At 33.5% G+C, this 20,942-nt stretch overlaps 1 protein-coding gene across 1 annotated transcript; it reads right to left on the bottom strand.

Moving 5' to 3' along the window:
- Positions 1–3,287: 3,287 nt before the first annotated feature.
- Positions 3,288–6,546, bottom strand: LOC120084132 (G-type lectin S-receptor-like serine/threonine-protein kinase At1g11330). The gene is made up of 7 exons (XM_039040032.2): positions 5,144–6,546; positions 4,947–5,060; positions 4,680–4,849; positions 4,325–4,535; positions 3,986–4,223; positions 3,753–3,903; positions 3,288–3,667 (listed from the first exon to the last, which is right to left on the bottom strand). Exons 1-7 carry the CDS (start codon positions 6,456–6,458, stop codon positions 3,359–3,361), a joined length of 2,508 nt encoding a protein of 835 aa, XP_038895960.2. The 5' UTR covers positions 6,459–6,546; the 3' UTR covers positions 3,288–3,358.
- Between the last annotated feature and the right edge of the window lie 14,396 nt (positions 6,547–20,942).

Genomic DNA, 20,942 nt, shown 5'->3' with positions numbered 1-20,942 from the left:
GAGCAGTGTTTTCTTCCAATTTCTTGGCTATCTTTGCATGGTAATCTCGTGGTATATTTCTTCCAATTAAGCAACTATATTTAATCATATTTAATATAGAGTTAATTAACATATAAATATCACATATTGATATGTATGCAACTCTTTAGGAATCAATTCCCATAAATATGATATTTGAATCTCATTCAAGTATATCTCTCACATAATTTGAATTATAGATCACATCTATAATTAATTATATATCAATCATATTAAATACAGTTTCCTCAATTGATTTGAACAATTCAAATCATTCTCATTAATATCCTTCACTGAGCTAACAAGGGGATCTTACAGACCTACAGATCAAAAGCTCCAATGATATGAGATTAATTGGTTAAACTCATTAACCAAATTAATCAATATTTGTTAACTATGGGTACACTCTCCTAAAGACCCACAGCTGCACTCTTTCCATCGTAGATATATTTTTGTGTCCATGGATTTAGACCAACAATAGCAAGTTAGTCTTCAATGAGTGTTCGTAACACCAACCAGGTTAAATTACCATTTTATGCTTGGGTTACCTCTGTATCCTTAAGTACCAGTTGTCCTCTAATGAACAACTTGTTTATGGTTTAACTATTAAATAGAATCTCCTCTCATGCCAACAAGAGGATATGGCCCTTTGTTCAAATCCCGAAGACACCACTTAAGGGAACATTCATCTACTTACCCTAAAGTTGGGAAGGAGTGAATTCCATATTGTATTATTATGTTCCAAGCTACCCCCTCGATCTTGTCTGCAAGTAGGCTTATTGAGTCGGCGAACTGGCCACTCTCATCCATATAAATTAAAGGACAATCCCTCATGAACATGACTTCATAATATACTCAAGATTAAGACTAAGTTGCTTAGGTCATCTTATTGAAATGGAAACCTAACTAGTCAACGGTGTTACATCTAGTGGTTACTATTTCGCGGTCCAGTCTTATAAAAATTCATTGCATAGGATACCCTCTACTCGCATGTCACCTACACGAACGTGTTGGATCATTGCATTTGTATCAAATACAAAGTGGGTCGTGTCCATAGTGTTAGAAGGATAGGGTACCAGCCTTATTGATAACGGTCAATTAAATACGGTTACTATCTACAAGTTTTGGGACATAAAACCCAACAACCACCAAGTGGACACTAAGGTATCTAATTTGGTCAAAAAATGCTAAACTAATCTATAAAAAATCAAAGGAATCAGAACTAGATCTTGTTGGCAATGTTGACTCAAACTTTGTAAGGGATATTGACAAGAGAATTTCCCTATCAGGTTATGTATTCCTATTTGAGGGTAATATAATCAATTGGAAGAATACCCTACAATAAATAAAAGCTCTATCTGCAATAGAGGCAGAATACATAGCTTTAACAAAAGCCATTAAAGAAGGTTTATGGCTCAAAGGTTTGATGAATGATCTTGGTATCAATCAAACAGTACTTAAAATCTACTGTGATAATTAAAGTACCATTCATCTCTCTAAGAACCCATAATACCACAGCAAGACCAAACATATTGATGTAAAATTTCTTTTCATTTGAGACAAAGTCGAGAATGGAGAAATAGAAGTCTGGAAGATAATACTTTGGACAACGCATCTGACATGCTCACAAAACCAGTGTCGAAGCTCAAGATCCAAAAGTGGTTCGACCTGGTAGGCTTCTATCTAACTTAAAAAGAATAATGCAAATCAAATTTGGAAGATGCTTGAAGAAATTTACAAAGTTAGATTTAAGGTGGAGATTTCAAAAGTAAATCCAACTGTTACTTTCAGTTTATTATTTCTGTTTTAAACAGACTTGTAAATTGGTCTCTCTTAATCTATAAAAGGAAGTTCTAAGTATAAAAGAAATGTTAAGACTGAAATTAAAACTTGCACTCATTTGACAAATTTCCTCAATATTCTCGTGGATGTAGGCATCTATTTTGTCGAACCATGTAAACTCTTGTGTTCTTTCTTTCTTTCTTTTTCATTACATGCAAAATCAAAACCTCCATTAAAGAACTGAGAAAGAGAGAATTTGTTTGAATCTTAGGGAGTAGATAGACAGAGAGAACTTACAGAGAGTTGTTTTTTTTTTTTTTTTTTTTTTTTTTTTTTTTTGCTTACGTCAGTTCAACATCAGATTTGGTGTTTTGGAGAAGAGGGTAGTGCTTTCCACGTGTCCAAGTGAATTTGCTTCATGGCCTTTTCTCCTCACTTCATTCTACCAACCCATTTCAATTTTGGGTTATTTTTTTCTTGGGTTTCTTTGTTTCAGAAATCTGAAACACAACCTAACATGGGCTTTTAGTCTTTTTGTATGGGTTGAATTAAATTTGGTCATCTTTGCTATACTTTTTGGTTTATGCTATATTGTTAATTAATTTGGGGCCAAAATGTTATGGTTGCAAGCAGGCCTTTTAAAATAAATCTTAAACTTGTTTTTCATCATTCACAATCATTTTTTATAATAAAAAAATTGCATTTAGAGTCTGAAATTAAATACTAGATTTGTTGTTAGTGATTAATACATACTTTAGAGTGATTTTGAACGAGACAAGTACTTTTAATAATTTCAAAATTACTTTCAAATATGCGTTAAACATATATAAAATTTACTAATGTGATTGAATATCTGTCAGAACATAATGTTAAAACAGAAGTCTGTAAATGAAAGAAGTAGAAGAGCAGGTATAGAAGTCATTCTTAATTGATTAAAATCACTGGTGATATTCAAAATCACTCTGAAACCTTTTTTTATCATTCAAATTCAATTTTAATGAAATGAGAATTGCATCTAAAAATGTAAAATTAAATATTAAGTTAACGTTGAATGATTAAAAACATGTTTCAAAAATGATTTTGAATCACGCTTTTAATCATTGAAAATTAATTTAATATTTAATTTTATATTGGTAGAACTTGACAAAATATTTTAAAGTGTGTTTCAAAGTAATTTTAATATTGACAAAAGTGATTTTAACGATTTTAAAGAAGATCCAGTGAAAACTGCAATGTTCTATGGGTTTTATGGCTCTTCTTGATTAAAATCCTTGTAAGCATAGGAAGTAAATAAAACTAAAATGTTTGGGAAATGGGATTAGATGCATCTGCTTAGGAACCTTTCAAAGTCAGCATTTAGATCCATTTTTGTTTGTTTGAAGTTTATTGGCTACATTTCAAAGCCATCACCTTGGACTTTCTAAGAGACAAATGTGTCTAATCAATAATTAAATATTAGTTTATTTTATTTTACTATTAAAAATCACTTGTGTCTAATAAACAATTATATTATTGATAAAAGAAAGATATTTGAATTCTTAAAGTGGAGATTACATTATTATCGACCCATGACTGAGGTAAGCGTAAGACTATTCATAGAATATGTATTTAGACATTGTCGAGATATCCTTACATTACTCTGAGTTGGTCTACCGATAAAGCTACATTGGTTTGGAAGAGGAAGATCTACAATTTCACTGTTGAGCATCGAAACAATGGTAAGAGCATTTGGTCTATCATTTATAGATTCTTCAACACATAAGAGTCCCACTTGGATACACCTCAAAATCTCCGAATAATAACTCGATTCATATATTGTGGGATCAATCAATGCAATAAGATTGTCTTCTATCCACAACTTCCATGCCTGAAACCACATTAAAAAGTTATACAAGGTCATTGAGATTTAAATATAATCAAGAATTTGATATTGGAGTTTTTTTTTCACTTACAAATTCCAATAAGCTCAAAGCATGTTCATGGTGGTTGAACCCTGTATTCCTTCTCCCACTTATAATTTCAAGTAATAAAACTCCAAAACTAAAGACATCTGATTTCTCTGAAATTTGACCTTGCATTGCGTATTCGGGCGACATATACCCACTAAATTCAACAAAATGACATATTCAATCATTGTTGGTTGGATAATTATTGTAATCAAAATAATATAAAGAGTTATATTTACTAAGTTCCAACGAGCCTATTAGTATTGGCTTGCACTTCATTACTGTAAAAAATTCTTGCCATACCAAAGTCCGAAATTTTAGGATTCATATCTTTGTCTAATAAAATGTTACTTGCCTTCAAATCTCTATGAATAATTCTCAATCTTGAATCTCGATGAAGGTAAAGAAGACCTCGAGCAATTCCATCAATGATGTTAAATCTTTTTCTCCAATCCAAGGTTTTTTGTTTAATAGAGTCTACATGCAAAAATATTTCAAATGTGTGGTTAGTGATCATTATTTATTCTAATGCAAATTAATTAAGCTACCATGAATAGAGAAATCTTAAAATATCTAACCAAAGATGAATGCATCCAAACTTAGGTTGGGCAAATACTCGTATATTAGCATCTTCTCTTCTCCTTCAATGCAACAACCGAGAAGCTGTACAAGATTTCTATGTTGTAGTTTTGAAATTACGATCACTTCATTTATAAACTCCTCGTATCCTTGATTAGAAGCTCTTGAAAGCCTCTTTATTGCTATTTCCTGTCCATCTAACAATCTTCCCTGAAAACATAAAACAATTTTAGCATATGATATTGATGCTGGAGTTCAAACCGTCATCTTTTCAAGTTTCATCAAAGGATATTGGGTTCATAATGACAGTTTAAAACCGCAAGAAATCCACATGTAAGTAATATAAAAACCTACCTTATATACGGGACCAAAGCCACCTTGTCCAAGTTTGTTACTTAAATCAAAATTATGTGTTGCGATTGCTAAGTTCTCATAATCATAAAGAGGTAGTTCTTCAAATTTGCTTTTGTCCCCAATCATATCATCCCTTCTCAACTTCAATCTTTTCCCTTTTTTGCTATACTCTACAAAAGTCTCCAATCATCAACAAAACTAGCTATATAACACTATCTAACCAATTAAAAAGACAAATTAAAAAATAATTAATCAGAATTCCTTTACCATTTTTGCCAGCCTTCCATCTCCACCAGAAGTATATAGCAATGATGAAGATCATAAGCGTTGCTGGTATCACTATGGCTATAATAATTCCAGTACTCTTTCTTCTTACATCATCTATGAATGAAAACAATATCAAAGAGATTAGTTTCAGTTTACACAGAAAATTTGCAGAGTAGAGCAGTTTAGAGAAAGCGTACTAATTGTTTGCAAGTCAGCATAAGCCAGTCGAAGATGAAGATTGGCTCCGAGGCTTTCAAATTTTTGTACATCAAATAAATCCCTTCTCCATATCATACAACCAATGCCATTTTCATATGCATATGCACTACACGAGCAATTCTGAAAACACTCTTGTTTACAATCATCCGCTGAAGTAGACGAATTTGACCACTCTGCCAAAAATGGAACTTTAACCAATTCCACTTTCAAAAATCCATCTTCCTCAACTCTAGTGTTGTTTCTAGAGCTGTTCTCACACTGCAATGGCGTATTTCTCACACACCCATTACTCCAATTTCCTCGATTCCATTCATCTTCATCCTTTGGTTTAAACCCTGTTAAACAGCTGCAAACAGGGGATACATTCGCATTACAGACCCCAAACACACCACAAACACCGTAATAATCGCATTCTGTTCTAAAAGCCGACCAACTCACTTCCCAATTTTCCTTCGAAGGATCCCAGTACTGTTGCTCCAAATTCCCTTCTGGGCTTAATACCATGTTATAAAGTAACTGATCTTCATTACTGTAAGAGATGGAGAAATAATAAGCTTGATCTTCAATCGCAAGATTAAACCCAACGAGATAAACAGAGATCATTTCGGGTATTCCAATAAAAGTATGACCATTCCATGGACCAGATCTCCAATATGGGTTACCTCCATAATTCCGAATCACAGCTTCAGGAATATTTAGAACATCCAACGATAAAGAAAAGTTACCTTTAGATGGATCGGAAGGGGTTTTCCATGAAGTAAATTGGAGCTTCTCTTGAGTTTTTTTGTTTGTGATAAGTTTCATGGAAGGCAAGAATAAATTGGAAGGGTGTTTAAAGCTCTCCCAAATAACAAACCCGGAAGCAGGATCTTCCAAGACAAGGTTGCCTGAATCTAGAATTCGGGCGGTTGTGTTGGCTGTAGGAGAAGTAACATTTGAAGACCAGATGGTAGTGTTGTTTTCGTCTAAAATCACAACATTTCCATCATTGGAGATGGTGAAAATTCCGGAAGTATTGTTGAGAGGGGTGTCTTTGTTAGCGACCCATACCAGAGTTTTTAGGGAAACTTGGTGGTACCAGATTCCGATGTATTGGGTTGTGGAATTAAGAGGTGAGAACCACCCCAATTCGAAGGAAGTAGCATTGGAAATTATGGTTGCAGGGTATTTGATGTATTCTGTTGATGTAATTGTATCACTGCCGAAGCAACACTTTGAAGAGAAGCATGTAATTAGTGAAAGAAGAAAAAGAAGACGATCGGAAAAGTTCCAGTTCATTTGGGGTTTCGTCATGTGCCTTTCGCATAGAAAATAGTGTGTAAAACTAGGGAGTTGTTCTAAGATAAATGTTGTTTCTTAGAAAACAAGTTCCGTGGGGAAAGGGGAAGCCAAACGGACGGGCACATTAATTAGACTTTTCTGCGATTCTTTGAAGTTGAATTTGTTGGGCACATTAATTAGACTTTTCTGCGATTCTTTGAAGTTGAATTTCTCGATCACCTTTCAAACAAATACTTTACACGCTAGCATCATGATTCCCCATTCATTTGTCGTTTAACTTTGACTTTCATTTTAAGCGGCGGATGCCATGGATGATGAATAAAGGGCCCACAATCACTAAATTTAAAGTTTCATTTGAAAAAAATGATAAAAAAATTTCAAAATTATTAAAATAATCCAACGAATTTATATAATAAAAAATACTAAGTAGTAAATGACAAAATTATCCTAAAATAACAAAATTAAGTATAAATGAAAATGCAAAGATACATTATTTTAAAAATATAAATAATCTAGCCTATTATTATTAAGTAGCCTATTATTATTGTTGTTGTTATTATTATTAGTAATAATAATAAATTGAAATATATATATATACACACCCACATGTTTCAAACATTTAAAATTTAATTCTCATTTATATGTTTCTTTTTAGGTTCAACAAGTCATTTTTACATATTTGTATATGAAAAATTGAAAACATAAAAAATATAAAGAAAAAAATCAAATTAATTTGATAACAATATGTATAAAATAATTAAAAAATATTTAGATACAATTGAATTTGTAACAAACATATAAATCAATCAAAAGTTAGTTGGATAAAATCAAATTTGATAATAAAAAATAAATTCAAACATAAATTGGAGAGAAGAAACAGTAAGTTTTTGTGTATTCTGATTAAAAAAAAAAACAAAATCTAATTTGATAATAAAATATAAATTTAAATATAATTCAGGGAGAAAAATGTTCGTTTATGTACAATTACACTATATTCATAATTCCATTTTCATGAGCTTCAACAATTAGACTGTATTTATAAGTTCATCAACTACAAAAACCTATGAAAGAAGCCTAACTCGTTGTAGAGACATAGCAAAACTAGCAAAATTGCAAAAGTGAATTCTTATTTGTTTGTCAAAAAGACAAATTAATGATATAATAATAATATAATAAGATGATAATGAATAAAAGGTAATTAAAATATATAAAAAATTATCAAATTTAAATGAAATATACAATTTATTAGATAATAATATGTATAAAATATTCCGTAAAATCCTAATTAAAATAAAAAAAAATTAATCTGGATTTAGAATAATAAACAATGAATAAAATAACATAAAATCTAAAGATGTATTATAAATTCAAATTCAAATGATGATAAACAAATTAAATATTGATTAATTTTGAATATTTTCGAAAAGGGGTTAAATCAAATCAAAACAAATAGCTAATTTGAAGAGATTGGTTTATTTTAAATCAATTCGTGAAGTAGTTATCAAAAACTAATTTTAATATTAAAAATAAATTTAAATTCCAAAAGAGGGGAAAATGAGGAAGAGATTGGTTTATTTTGAATCAAAATCATAATTGTAAAGTCATAGCAAAAACAGTAACGTTTTAAAGAACCATGAGAAAACCTAAATTGATGAAACCTTTATGTAAGTAACAAAAGTTATGGTAATGTATGGAGCAACAATCACATGACCATTTTTTTAGGAAGTGATATTTCTTTTCCCAAATCGTTAAAATAATATCAAAAATAGCATACACAACTAATTTATTAAGAATGTGAGAAATATACAAATAATTTATTAAAAATGTATGTATACAATTATGATAAACAATATAGAGATTTGAATAAAATACATGGATAAAAGAAGTTTTAATAATATATGGATATTTCAAATATAAATTTGGTAGAAAAAATTGGATATTATTAATGTGAGATAAATTTGAAAAGTGGTTAAACAAAATCTAAAATAATAATAAAATATAGAGATTATGTTAACTAAAATTAGGAGGGCGGTTGTCCTTGACAAATATCAACAATTACCCTGTATATATACCTCGACCATGTTTTCTATTTTGGAATTACCTGGTATTTGTAGTTTCATCAACAACAACATCTACGAATAATGCAAGGGCAAATCAGGGATTTAGAAATTTTTGGGCATGTGCATGTCACATGAGTGAAAGATCTCTAAGAGTTCCATGAGCGTGTTCGGATCGCTCCGATCTCACCGTGACCGAAATACATATCATGCATTCAATACATACAGTTATGCAAGCAAACACTAATTATCGGCATGCTATGAACAACAAAATAACAAGAGAATGAGTGTCATGCTAATTGAAGACAATCTTCACACTTTGGAACTCAACGCAGCGGAACCCTCCAAGCGATCTACCAACGCCCAGCAGCAGCGTCAACAATAGTAGCATGAACAACTGCACGAACACGAACACTGCGGGGACGACACCACCACTAAAGAGCCCCAGGTATTCTCGGAGTGAAAACCCAAAGGGTGGTCTTTGGTGAATTTGGTAGAGGAAGGAGGAAACACGAATCGTGTAGGCAATAAGTAAGTGGGAGGGAAAAAGATGCTATTGCATAGCAGACTACTTATCGTTTAGGAGAAGCTACACGATCGTGTAGGATTTACTGAACGATCATTTAGGAAAAGGTATACGATCATTTAGTAATATCGACACGCCATACGATCGTTTAAAGAAGCTATCCGATCGTATAGGAAATAGCATGCAATCATTTAGGTGTGAGGTAGACGATCGTTTAGATGGAGAGGACTATCATATAGGCTCTCATTTTATGTAAGCGATCGTTTAGATGTTCACAAACGCGCTTTCTCTCGAATTCTTTGGGCGATTCAAAATGAAAACATTTTTCATTTTAATTCATCGGTTACAATAACCGACTCATTCCCACTAACCCACGTCCAAACATGAAAAATGGCTAATTATCATATAATTAATCAATTAATTAATAATAAATATAATCATATTATATTTTTATCTTATAGTTTGATATTACATATCTACTATAGTATTTTCTCCTCTACTTGATATAAATCATATTTATATCTAATTTCCTCCAAAATAATGTATCTCATACATGTAACCAATTATATCATATATAATTAACTAGTCCAATTATATCATATATAATCGAACTTCCTCTTGTCAATTTGAACATTTCAAATTAACTCAAACACTGGTTCTCGACTTTATCCAAGCTACCCAAGGAACCTAATGAACCTGTGGCTCGAAGCTCCAACGATCCGTGAATAGCTAACTAAACTCTTTAGCCACGAGATCCACCATCTATTAACTGTCAGGTATTCCACTAAAGACCAACGGCTGAACTTTTCTTACCATAGATATATTTTTGTGTCCATCGAATAAACCAATCATGAGTACAATGCCCCTTCACAGATGCTCGTAAGTACAGTTGGGCCAAATTACCGTTTTTCCCCTGTAGTTACATCTCACTCCTTAAGTACCACTGATTCCTCTAATGAACAATACAACATAGTCCAACTATGTGTGAACACCTCTCAGGCCAAGAGAAGGTGTGTGGCGCCACATTGTTCAAGCCCCGGAATCAGCCCTTAAAGAAGCTATCTATCTACTTATCCTGCCTCGGGGAAGGAGTGAATTCCATCTTGTGTAGCTGAGTTCCTAGCTCCCAAATCAGACAAATCCCCAAAATGGTAGGTTTGAATCGGCGACTTGGCCACTCACACCCATACAAATCAAAGAACCGCCCTCAATGGCAGGAGTTCCCAACTCACTCAGTATTGAAGTCATGTTACCTATGGTCATCCTAGTGAAGTGAAGTCTCTGTCATGAACAATGTTATATAACGAGACGTTAACACTTCGTGGTCAGGTCTTATACAAACTCTTTGTATAGGACGCTCCCGCTCGCATGTCCCAAACACGAATGATCAAGATCAGACCATTTGTGACAAGTCACAACACTTGTGATCATTCCACAAAGTGGGCCGCGTCCGTAGCGTTACCAGGATAAGGTTTCCCTCTTATATCCATATACTACAGACCATTTTGGTTATCACTCAAGACATGATCCACTTGTATGTCACCACATACATGTTTGAGTCATATAGATAACCAGGAATTTTATGTTTATTGGTTTGTGGTAAAACAAATAAAACAAGAAACTAAACAAAAATACAAGATGTAAAGTAAATATCATATATTAACAACATAAGCGTTCATATAAACTATTTACAAACTACAGGACACGAGACTTTAGAGCATCAACCCCAACAATGAGTTGACATAATTCTTATTCCTTGGCAATTTTGTCATTTTTCAGAATGAAACCTTAAATTCTGCCATACACTCTAATTGTCCATGAATAAATAGCGCTTTGTCAAACCAACATGTAAATAGGCTTTGGATCAAGTACTACAAGGCCCAAAAGGTGGTTTTCGATGGATTGATCCAAGAAAGAAAAATGGATGCTGATTGTGAGATGTGCTGCCATGTAACTTCACAGGTGGTAATTATTTCCTTCAGCTTATCTTTCTTCCTCGGTACGATTGACAACATTCTGATGAAATTCTTTTATTATATCTCTCTTCTCCTCTCACTGTTCTTAGTTTCTTTCTTTTAGGGTATGAAGTTCAACCTCAAATTCTTGACTCAATCGTGAATAAAAATAACATGTAGTCTCAAAAATAAAAAGAGAAGAAGAAGACAAACTCAAATAGGTATAGTGGTTCGGTGATTCTTCACCCACATCCATTCTGGAAAACGATCTTCAAGGCTTTTTTTTTTTTCATCCTTCAAGATTAAAAGTTTCTGATTTTACAAAGATGAGTATTTTCTCTCAAGCTCCCTCTCAAACCTTTTGGTTTCTAAAGTGTATTTTTCTGTTTTGTTGTTTATCATAGAGTTTTATTTCTATTTATATCAATTTATTACAGATAATATAAATAACAAGAATAATCAGCTAACAAATTTAATTTGTTATAACTCTTTAACAGCTTCTAACTGTAACTCCTGAATGGTTTGACTTTGCTAGGAGCTGGAGCTGAACTTGGAGATAGAAGATGAGCTTCTTGGTTCACCTTTACAATAAATCTCCCTCTTGAAGCAAAAACTCCTTGAAGATCTTCAACGTAAGGTAATTATTTTCCCTTAGTCAAATCTATTACTTTTAGTAGATTTAAATAGTGGTCAACCTTAGATCTTGGTAGGGCTTTAGTTAAGAAATCTGCTGCATTGTCCTCTTTTTGACCTTTTGAATGTTGATATTTCCTTTTTCTATGATGTATCTGACAAAGAACAGTTTTACATCAATGTGCTTTATTTTGTCATGATATTGTTGGTTTTTAGTTAAGTGAATTGTACTTTGTGTTGGTTTTATGTCCTAAAACTCGTGGTTTGTAAACATTAGAACTTATTCTAAGAATTTGATAAAGTTGTTGTTGAATATATTGTTTTCTAGAAATCCAATAAACCTAAGTCCCTTGATTATTATATGAGTATTTAAACTTTATGTGGAGACATACAAGTGGATCAAGTTCGAGTAAATAGTCAAAATGATTTATAGTATATGAATAAGGTTGGGTACCTTATTCTGGTAACACTATTGGATGCGGCCTACTCTGTAGTTGTTACAAAGTCTTGTAAAGTGCTACATACGAAGTGATTCTAATTCGTGCATGTTGAGACGTGAGGAGTGGGGGTGTCCTGTGCAAATGAGTTTTGTGCAAAATCGGACCACGAAACCTGTCACTTTTACTTTATGACGTTGTTTACTGTTTAAGACTGACTATTGGCCTGAGAATGATTTGATTTCATGATTAGATCACAAATTAATTGTTCATTAGGGGATCATTGGAACCTAAGAAACAAAAGGTAATTTTGAGGGTAAAACAGAGATTCGAACCAGCCGTTATTACGAGCAACCTGTGAAGGGTTAACTTACTAATCATGGTTATATCGAGTGGACATAATATATCTACAGTGAGGGGAGTTCTACTATGGGCTTTAGTGGATCACCCATTAGTTAACAAATGAGGGTTAGATCGGTCTAATGAGTTTAGCCGATTAATCTCGGATCGTTAGAGTCCATGATTTTTAGGTCCACGGGGTCCTCTACTAGCTCGTAAATGGGTAAGCTTTAGGGTAGCTTGAGAAATTAATTTGAAACGTTCAAATTAAACGGAATGAGAGAATAAATATTTAAATATGATTTAAATATATAAAAATTATTATTGTACAAAAATTAATTTAATATTTGATATTAAATTAATTGAATAAAATAAATTTTTGAATGAAAATGATTTAAAGTCATTTTAAAAAAGAAAGTGGAAAAACATTTTGCATGTTTGCACATAATGGAAAAAGAGTTTTCTCCATTATCATCATCTTTATGCTCACACACAAACCATGATCTTCTCTACTTTGATTCTCAAGCATGAGCTGCAAGCCATGCACTCCTTCACTTTGTATGTTCATCTAAATATATAAAGAAGATTGGAGTTATTGAAGAAAAAGAAGAATACAGAATTTTGAGAGAAATTTTGGCGAAGAAGAGACTGTCTTCTTCAACTTGCTGCTGCTGTGAGCTTTTCTTGTCTCTTCACATCTTTAAGCTATTCTTGAGTCCCACAACTCTACCTAAAGCTCCAAGAGCATTGTAGGGAAGGCTTTGAGGTGGTTCACGTTGATATCAAGTGAAGACAGCAGCAGAACATACATTTTATTGAGGAGTTCATCAAAAATATGTTCTGAAAACCAATTTTTATGAACAACATGCTTTATTTTTTGCCAAAATTAGTGAATTAGAATGCTTACGGATTCTTGATACTTTCGCTGCATGTTGTTTAACTCTTACAATTTGTATCAGAGCATCTTTTAAGCTTTCAATTCGATCTAATTTTGGCAAGGTGGGTGTTTTTTCATGAGATATATGAAACTGTTGCACTGCTATGGTTTTCTCTGTTTTGGCATTTTAATTCTCTTTAATCTCTCAATTAAATTTATATTTGGCCCTTGTTTGATGAGCATTTATATGTTAGCAAGAGTCTGTAATTTATTTGGAGTCATTAGAGTTGAAATTAAGATGTAATTGAAGAAATAAGCGAAGGAGGTCAAATTGCTGTTCCAAAGTTTTTAGTTTCTGCTTAAATCTGTTGCTAAGGTCTAGTTGCTAAACGATCGTTTAGCTCCAGATGTTACACGATGAGAAGAAAAGTTAGACGATCATTTAGTAATATGCGCTGGTCGTTGTGATGTTGAACGCTAAACGATCATGTACCTACAGGAGCTAAGCGATGTGTTCATTTACTATACGATAGCATTACTCGATCGTTTAGTTTTAGTCGTGGGAACTAGACGATACGTTGATTTTGCTAAACGATGGCACTATACGATCGTTTAGCAACGATGCGCGCTAAGTGATGCAATGAAGTGCTAAGCGATAGCGCTGAGCGATCGTTTGGTGGCGGAGCTAAGCGATTGTGTAGATAAATGTTATGCGATGCAATGATGTTCTATACGATGGAGTTATGCGATCGTTTAGCTACAACAGATATAAACGATGACTTGAATGAGCTGAGTGATGGCGTTATATGATCGCTTAGTACTATGCGATGGAGCTAAACGATTTCACTACGATGGAACTAAACGATCGTCTAGTCCTATGTGATAGAGCTAAACGATCGTCTAGCTTTCAGCAAACACTATGCGATCATGTACTTCCTCTAGCAGTTACATGATCGGCCTTACAACATATTGAGGTTGCACCGAGAACAACCGGTTCAATCGATTTACTCAAGGTTCATTCTGGTTCAGCCTCAAATGGTTGTGGTTGGTCTGGTTTAGACTCATCCAGCCTGGTTCAAGTTGTTTTGGGTTCGGTTTTTGGAGCGGTCTGAGCAGTTTACAGACGGTTATGAAGCTGTTTGTAATAGTTAGCTATCTTTTTCCTTGTTTATGCCAAAACGAAAACCATAACAGTTAATATTTAATTTTTTATGCATGAGATGTATGTGATAATTAAATAAATTCATGTATATGCATACAGTATGCCATGTAGATTTAAAACCCCACCGTAGGAAGCATGATACATGCATTGACAATATGTTATAATTGTTATGATATATAGTATGCATGTTAGGGTTATGTTTAATATAATAGTTATATTAGATACCTTCGTTGTTTTTCGTGGATATTTAGCATGTCTAAATTTTATAAGCCGTTATAAAATTGGGTTAGACGTTTAAAATCCATAATAAAGAACAGTTGCATGCTCACTTAGATTAACCACTTGTTTTAATAGTTAAAATAGATCGTTAAACTTGTAAAACTATGGTTACAAACTCAACCGGTATATAATTCTGTCGAAGGCTGGAGGTATTTAAGTTGATGGTCTACGGAACACCTCTTACCTGGGGTTTATAGTCGAATAATTGAGCGTTGGTAACCAGTTTTATGAGCATTCGTGAGCGATGTGAGGTAATAAAATGGTTTATCACCTAGACATTGTAGGTTAAATCCAATTATAAGAGTTATATTTGGATAAACTACTTAGACTTAAGTTGTATGACATTAGTCATCTTGCCTAATAAAATACCCAAACATTTAGAACATTTCAGTGGGAGAATAAAAGTTATTAGCTCTCACGTCCTCAAGAGTTCACACCGTGAGATCCATGCTCGGTTTCTTGTCAATTTTACCTCGACTGCTCCATACAAAAAGTGTTTGTATGGGTCAATAACAAGGTGAATGAGGGAAGTCGTTCATAGTAAGTGGGTGAAGGAAATGTGTCAACATTGTCCTACGGTCTCCTCCATTAGTTTGAACCGTGAGATTCTTATGTTGCACCTGCTATCGTTTTTCATGCAGCACTAGCTAGTCGTTAACTGTGGCGGTCCCTATGGAGGGTTGTAACATAGGATTTGGAATAACCTAGGCTTCAGTAAAATGAATAGGTCTTATAGTTTCGTCTTAGGTATTGTCTTCTATTTTGGAGGCATACTCATACCGTTCTGTAAGATCTGAAAATGGCGGCTCTACACTTACAAGACTTACTAAGTGTTGTAATGATCTTGACCGAAAACGATAACTAAATGACTATTTGAATATAAGTTATTCTAGAGATAGTATTTGGTCAAGAATTGTCTTGCTTTTGTGAAAGAATTCTTGACTACCCCACGGTAGCATTCGTTCTAAATCACTGTATCGTTGTAAAAATAATGATTATGTGTACATTATCACTTTGCTAAAACTTTATTAGATTTAAAAGCAATTCACTTATAAAATTTGTTTATAATTTCATAATGACGAGTTCTATTATAAAATTGTTGGCTTTGGACAAACTGATTGGGGACAATTATGTAAACTGGAAATCAAATTTGAATACAATACTCACGATAGACGATTTGAGATTTGTCTTAACGGAGGAATGTCCTATTCCTAGTTCAAATACCAACCAAACTGTTTGAGAAGCATTTACATTAGCCCTGCTTATATTCTCGCCAGCCTGTCAAACATTTTGGCTAAATAAAACACGAGGGTATGAACACTGCCAAAGAGATTGTGGAATCTCTAAGAGGGATGTTTGGACAGCCTTCCTTCACCCTGAGGCATGATGCTATCAAATACGTTTATAATAGTCGCATAAAAGAGAGGACCAATGTTCGTGAACATGTCCTGGACATGATGGTTCACTTTAATGTGGCTGAAGTGAACAATGCTATGATGGATGAGAGAAGTCAAGTTGACTTTATTCTATAATCTTTTCCAAAGAGTTTTCTGCAATTTTTTACCAATGACTTGATGAATAAAATCGAATACAACTTGACAACTCTACTTAATGAGCTGCAGGCTTTTCAGACCATGTTGAGAACTAAGGGTCTGGAACCAGTACCAGAAGTAAATGTTGCTTCTGCTGAGAAGAGAAGAATGTCCTCCAAGCCTGAAGTTGCCTCGTCTTCACAGACTAAGAGTATTCCAGCGAAGAAAGACAAAGGGAAAAGAAAAAAGCCTGCTGGTAAGAAGAACAAGAAAACAACTGTAGAGAGGGAAATGTTTCCACTGCAACGAGCTAGGGCACTGAAAGAGAAATTGCCCTAAATATCTTACAGAGAAGAGAGCAGAGAAAGGCAAATAGGCTGCTTAGATCCTGGAGATCGTTTGCTCAGCTCATCCAGTAGGAGAAGTTGCTGATAAAGATGTAAATTTCCTGCTTTTGTTAAATCTTGTAATGAACCTTTTGTACATATTTTTGTGTTAAATGAAATGTTCATTTTCAAAAATTATGTTTGTTCTAGAAACTTCTATTAAGAATCAAATTGTTAATAGCCATTAGCAAATATTCAAATATTTAAATGACTAAAATAAAAGTATAATGAAATTAAGATTTCTAGCTCTCACTGTTAACAAGAGTTGTTAAGGTAGGTCAAACCATCTTAATCAAAGAGTTGAGAGTATCTCAATGTAGTGGGAGGAAAATGTGATTCCTAGCCATTATTGAGAAATAGATGAATTTCCCATAAGAAACCTATTTGTATACTAATATGTTTACATTGATTCTCTTGGCTAAAGTGTTTAAGAATCATCTAGTAAGACTAGAAATACCAGAGGTTAATAACCTAGGGCAAGTGGGAGAAATATCATCTATGAGATACCAAATGGTAAAAACCATGGGTAAGGGATGCCCTAGTTTATTATATTTCTCTATAAAACTCACAAACTCAGTCTTATATATCAGATATATAAGTTACCACTGGAGTTTTAGTCCAAGTGGGAGTTTGTTGGGTTTTATGTCCTAAAACTCGTGGTTTAAAAACATTAGAACTTATTCTAAGAATTTGATAAAGTTGTTGTTGAATATATTGTTTTCTAGAAATCCAATAAACCTAAGTCCCTTGACTATTATATGAGTATTTAAACTTTATGTGGAGACATACAAGTGGATCAGGTTCGAGTAAATAGTCAAAATGATTTATAGTATATGAATAAGGTTGGGTACCTTATTCTGGTAACACTATTGGATGCGGCCTACTCTGTAGTTGTTACAAAGTGTTGTAAAGTGCTACATACGAAGTGTCTTGTGCAAATGAGTTTTGTGCAAAATCGGACCACGAAACCTGTCATTCTTACTTTATGACGTTGTTTACTGTTTAAAACTGACTATTTCGAAGCGATGACCTAGGTAACTTAACCTTAATCCTGAGCTAACTATGAACTCCTGTTTTTTCGAGATTATCCTTTGATCTGCAAATAGTAAAAGTAGACCAATTGGCTCTACTAAATAAACTTACCATTTTAGGGCTAAGACCGAATGAATAGCTGGGAACATAGGTTGCAAGAGGGAATTCACTCCTAGCCAATTAGGGTTAGCAGAGAGGTTGTTCCCTTCAAGTGCTGATTCTAGGTCATGAACAAGAGGCCTCACCCTCTCATTGGCCTAAGAGGGATTCGATTTGATGATTGGATCACAAATCAATTGTTCATTAGGGGATCAGTGGAGCTTATTAGAGGTAATTTTGGGGGTAAAACAGAGATTCGACCCAGCCATTATTACGAGCAACCTGTGAAGGGTTAACTTACTAATCATGGTTATATCGAGTGGACATAATATATCTATAGTGAGGGGAGTTCAGCTATGAGCTTTAGTGGAATCATCCATTAGTTAACGAATGGGGGTTAGATTGGTCTAATGAGTTTAGCCGATTAATCTCGAATCGTTGGAGCCTATGATTTGTAGGTCTGTGAGGTCCCCCTACTAGCTCGTAAATGGGTAAGGTTTAGGGTAGCTTGAGAAATTAATTTGAAACATTCAAATTAAATGGAACAAGAGAATAAATATTTAAATATGATTTAAATAAATAAAGATGATTATTATGCAAAAATTAATTTAATATTTGATATTAAATTAATTAATTTTTTAAATTAATTTAATAAAATCAATTTTTGAATGAAAATGATTTAAAGTCATTTTATATTTTAAAAAAGAAAATGGAAAAACATTTTGCATGTTTGCACATAATTGAACAAGAGTTTTCTCCATTATCATCATCTTTTTGCTCACACAAAAACCATGATCTTCTCTACTTTGATTCTCCAAGCATGAGCTGCAAGCCATGCACTCCTTCACTTTGCATGTTCATCTAATAAAGAAGATTGGAGTTGTTGAAGAAAAAGATGAATACAGAATTTTGAGAGAAATTTCGGTGAAGAAGAGACTGTCTTCTTCAACTTGTTGATGTTGTGAGCTTTTCTTGTTTCTCCACATCTTCAAGTTATTCTTGAGTCCCACAACTCTACCTAAAGCTCCAAGAGCATAGTAGGGAAGGCTTTGAGGTTGTTCACGTTGATATCAAGTGAAGACAGCAGCTGAACAGACATTTTCTTGAAGAGTTCATCAAAGGTGTGTTCCAAAAACCAATTTTTATGAACAACGTGCTTTAGTTTTTTCCAAAATTAGTGAATTAGAATGCTTATGGATCCTTGATATTTTCGCTGCATGTTGTTTAACTCTTACACTTTGATTATCACATAATAGTTCTACCGATTCTTGTGTTTGGCCTAGCTCTGTAATTAAACCTTGTAGCCAAATTGCTTCTTATTGCTTCTATTATTGCTATGAATTCAGCCTCAATAGTTGACGGAGCAACTATTGGGTGTAGGGTAGACTTCCAGCTTATAAGTTTTCCTCCTAACATAAAGGAGTAACCTGTTAGAGATCTCCTTTTATCACTGTCCCCTACAAAATCTACATCAATATATCCCTTTAGGAGTAGTTTAGGTTCATTAGGAGCTGTATAGAATAGGGCTCTGTCCACTGACCCTACCAACTATCGAAATATCCACTTAGTTGCTTCCCAGTGATTTTTTTCCAGAGTTAACCATGTATCTACCGACTAGACTTGAACTATAGGCTAAGTAAGGTCTAGTGCACACCATCAAATATATCAAACTCCCAGTGGCATTAGAATAAGGAACATTTGACATGGCTAGCTTCTCAACTGGATCTTTAGAGGAGTCCTTGATCGAAAGCTTAAATTGTTGTCCTATAGGTGTAGATACTGACTTAGCATTGGACATATTAAATCCATTTAGAACCTTTTGAGTATACTACTTTTGTGATAAGAACAATTCTCTCCTACTTCTTTTTCTTGTAATTTCCATGCCTATGATCCTTTTAGCTGACCTCAGGTCCTTCATTTCGAACTCAACATTCAAATAATCCTTAATCTCATTCAAGTCAAACATATTTCTGCCTGCTAACAACATGTCATCTACATATAATAGTGTTAGGTATTTCAAGCATGTATATTTTCTATGTTAATAATTTTGTTGATTATTTTCTTTAAATTCTAATTTTGTAGGTAAAACGGTCCCCGAGGCGTTCAGAGTCATTAAGAGAAAATTGTGTCAAAAGGATAAAAAATTACTAAGAAAATCAACAAATTGAAGAGAATCGAGTAAATACCCAGAATGCCATCGAGTAAGGTTGTTGAATAATCGAGCATTGAGTATTTAGCAGAATACTATCGTGTATAATCGAATAAGAGCCATCGAGTAATCAACTATCGAGTTTATTCTTATTCATTTTTCATCGAGTATTATCAAATTCCATCGAGTAATTACTAAAAAAGTCATCGAGTGAATTCTATCGAGTAACCAAGTACGAGTATTGACCAACGAGCATCGAGTATCGAGTTAAAGACATAAAGCTCACTTTTTAACTGCACAAAAACTCGATGCGTTCATTCTTTTTTTTTTTTTTTTTTTTGATTTTGACGCGATTCATCCCAGCGCCTCACGACACTTTGTTGCTGGTATAAAGTTTGGTTCAATTCTTCAGCAAAGGGAGGATATCATTTTGAGGTCATTTTTTAAGAGAAACTTCGAAAAGGAAAAACCCATTTCTAGGAGGAAGCACGATTTTGAAGGAGGCTGGAATTTCTCTCTACATCAATTAGTCTCTATGGTAATTTTGTTTCCTATCTAGGTTAGATTTTAATTTCTTTTTTATTTGTAATCACTAACTTGTAATTATTCATGAATTTTTCTATGGATTTAAGAAGTAATTCAATTTTGATTCTATTTCAAGAGTTCTTACAAATTCTTTTGAGTTTTCTACTTTTACTTATCGTTAGCAATCTGAATTTGAGCATTCTTGAATTTGATTTTAATGCTTGAAGCATGTTGAATGATCTATACCTTGAGCATGTGTTCGATAGAATGTCTAGCCAAGATCTCCAAGAGGCAATAGTAATTGTGTGTTCAATGGCTAACTAACCTAGGACACACTAATTGCTAGATTTGGAGAAATTTTGGTTAATTGAGTAAGCTATCTTAACAATTAATCGACGCAATTGAATCCTAGAACTTAATGCGCATGTTTTCTCTTCTATATGATGCTAAAGAACCCAATAGAGGTAGATGCATATAGATAGATTAGGGTTAGGGCTATCCTACCTTA

The sequence above is a fragment of the Benincasa hispida genome, chromosome 8 (genome assembly GCF_027475165.1).
Source record: "Benincasa hispida cultivar pf3 chromosome 8, pf3_genome.v1.1, whole genome shotgun sequence".
NCBI lineage: Eukaryota > Viridiplantae > Streptophyta > Magnoliopsida > Cucurbitales > Cucurbitaceae > Benincasa > Benincasa hispida.
The sequence above is the reverse complement of the archived record's forward strand: the minus strand, read 5'-3'. Positions and strand labels throughout refer to the sequence as shown.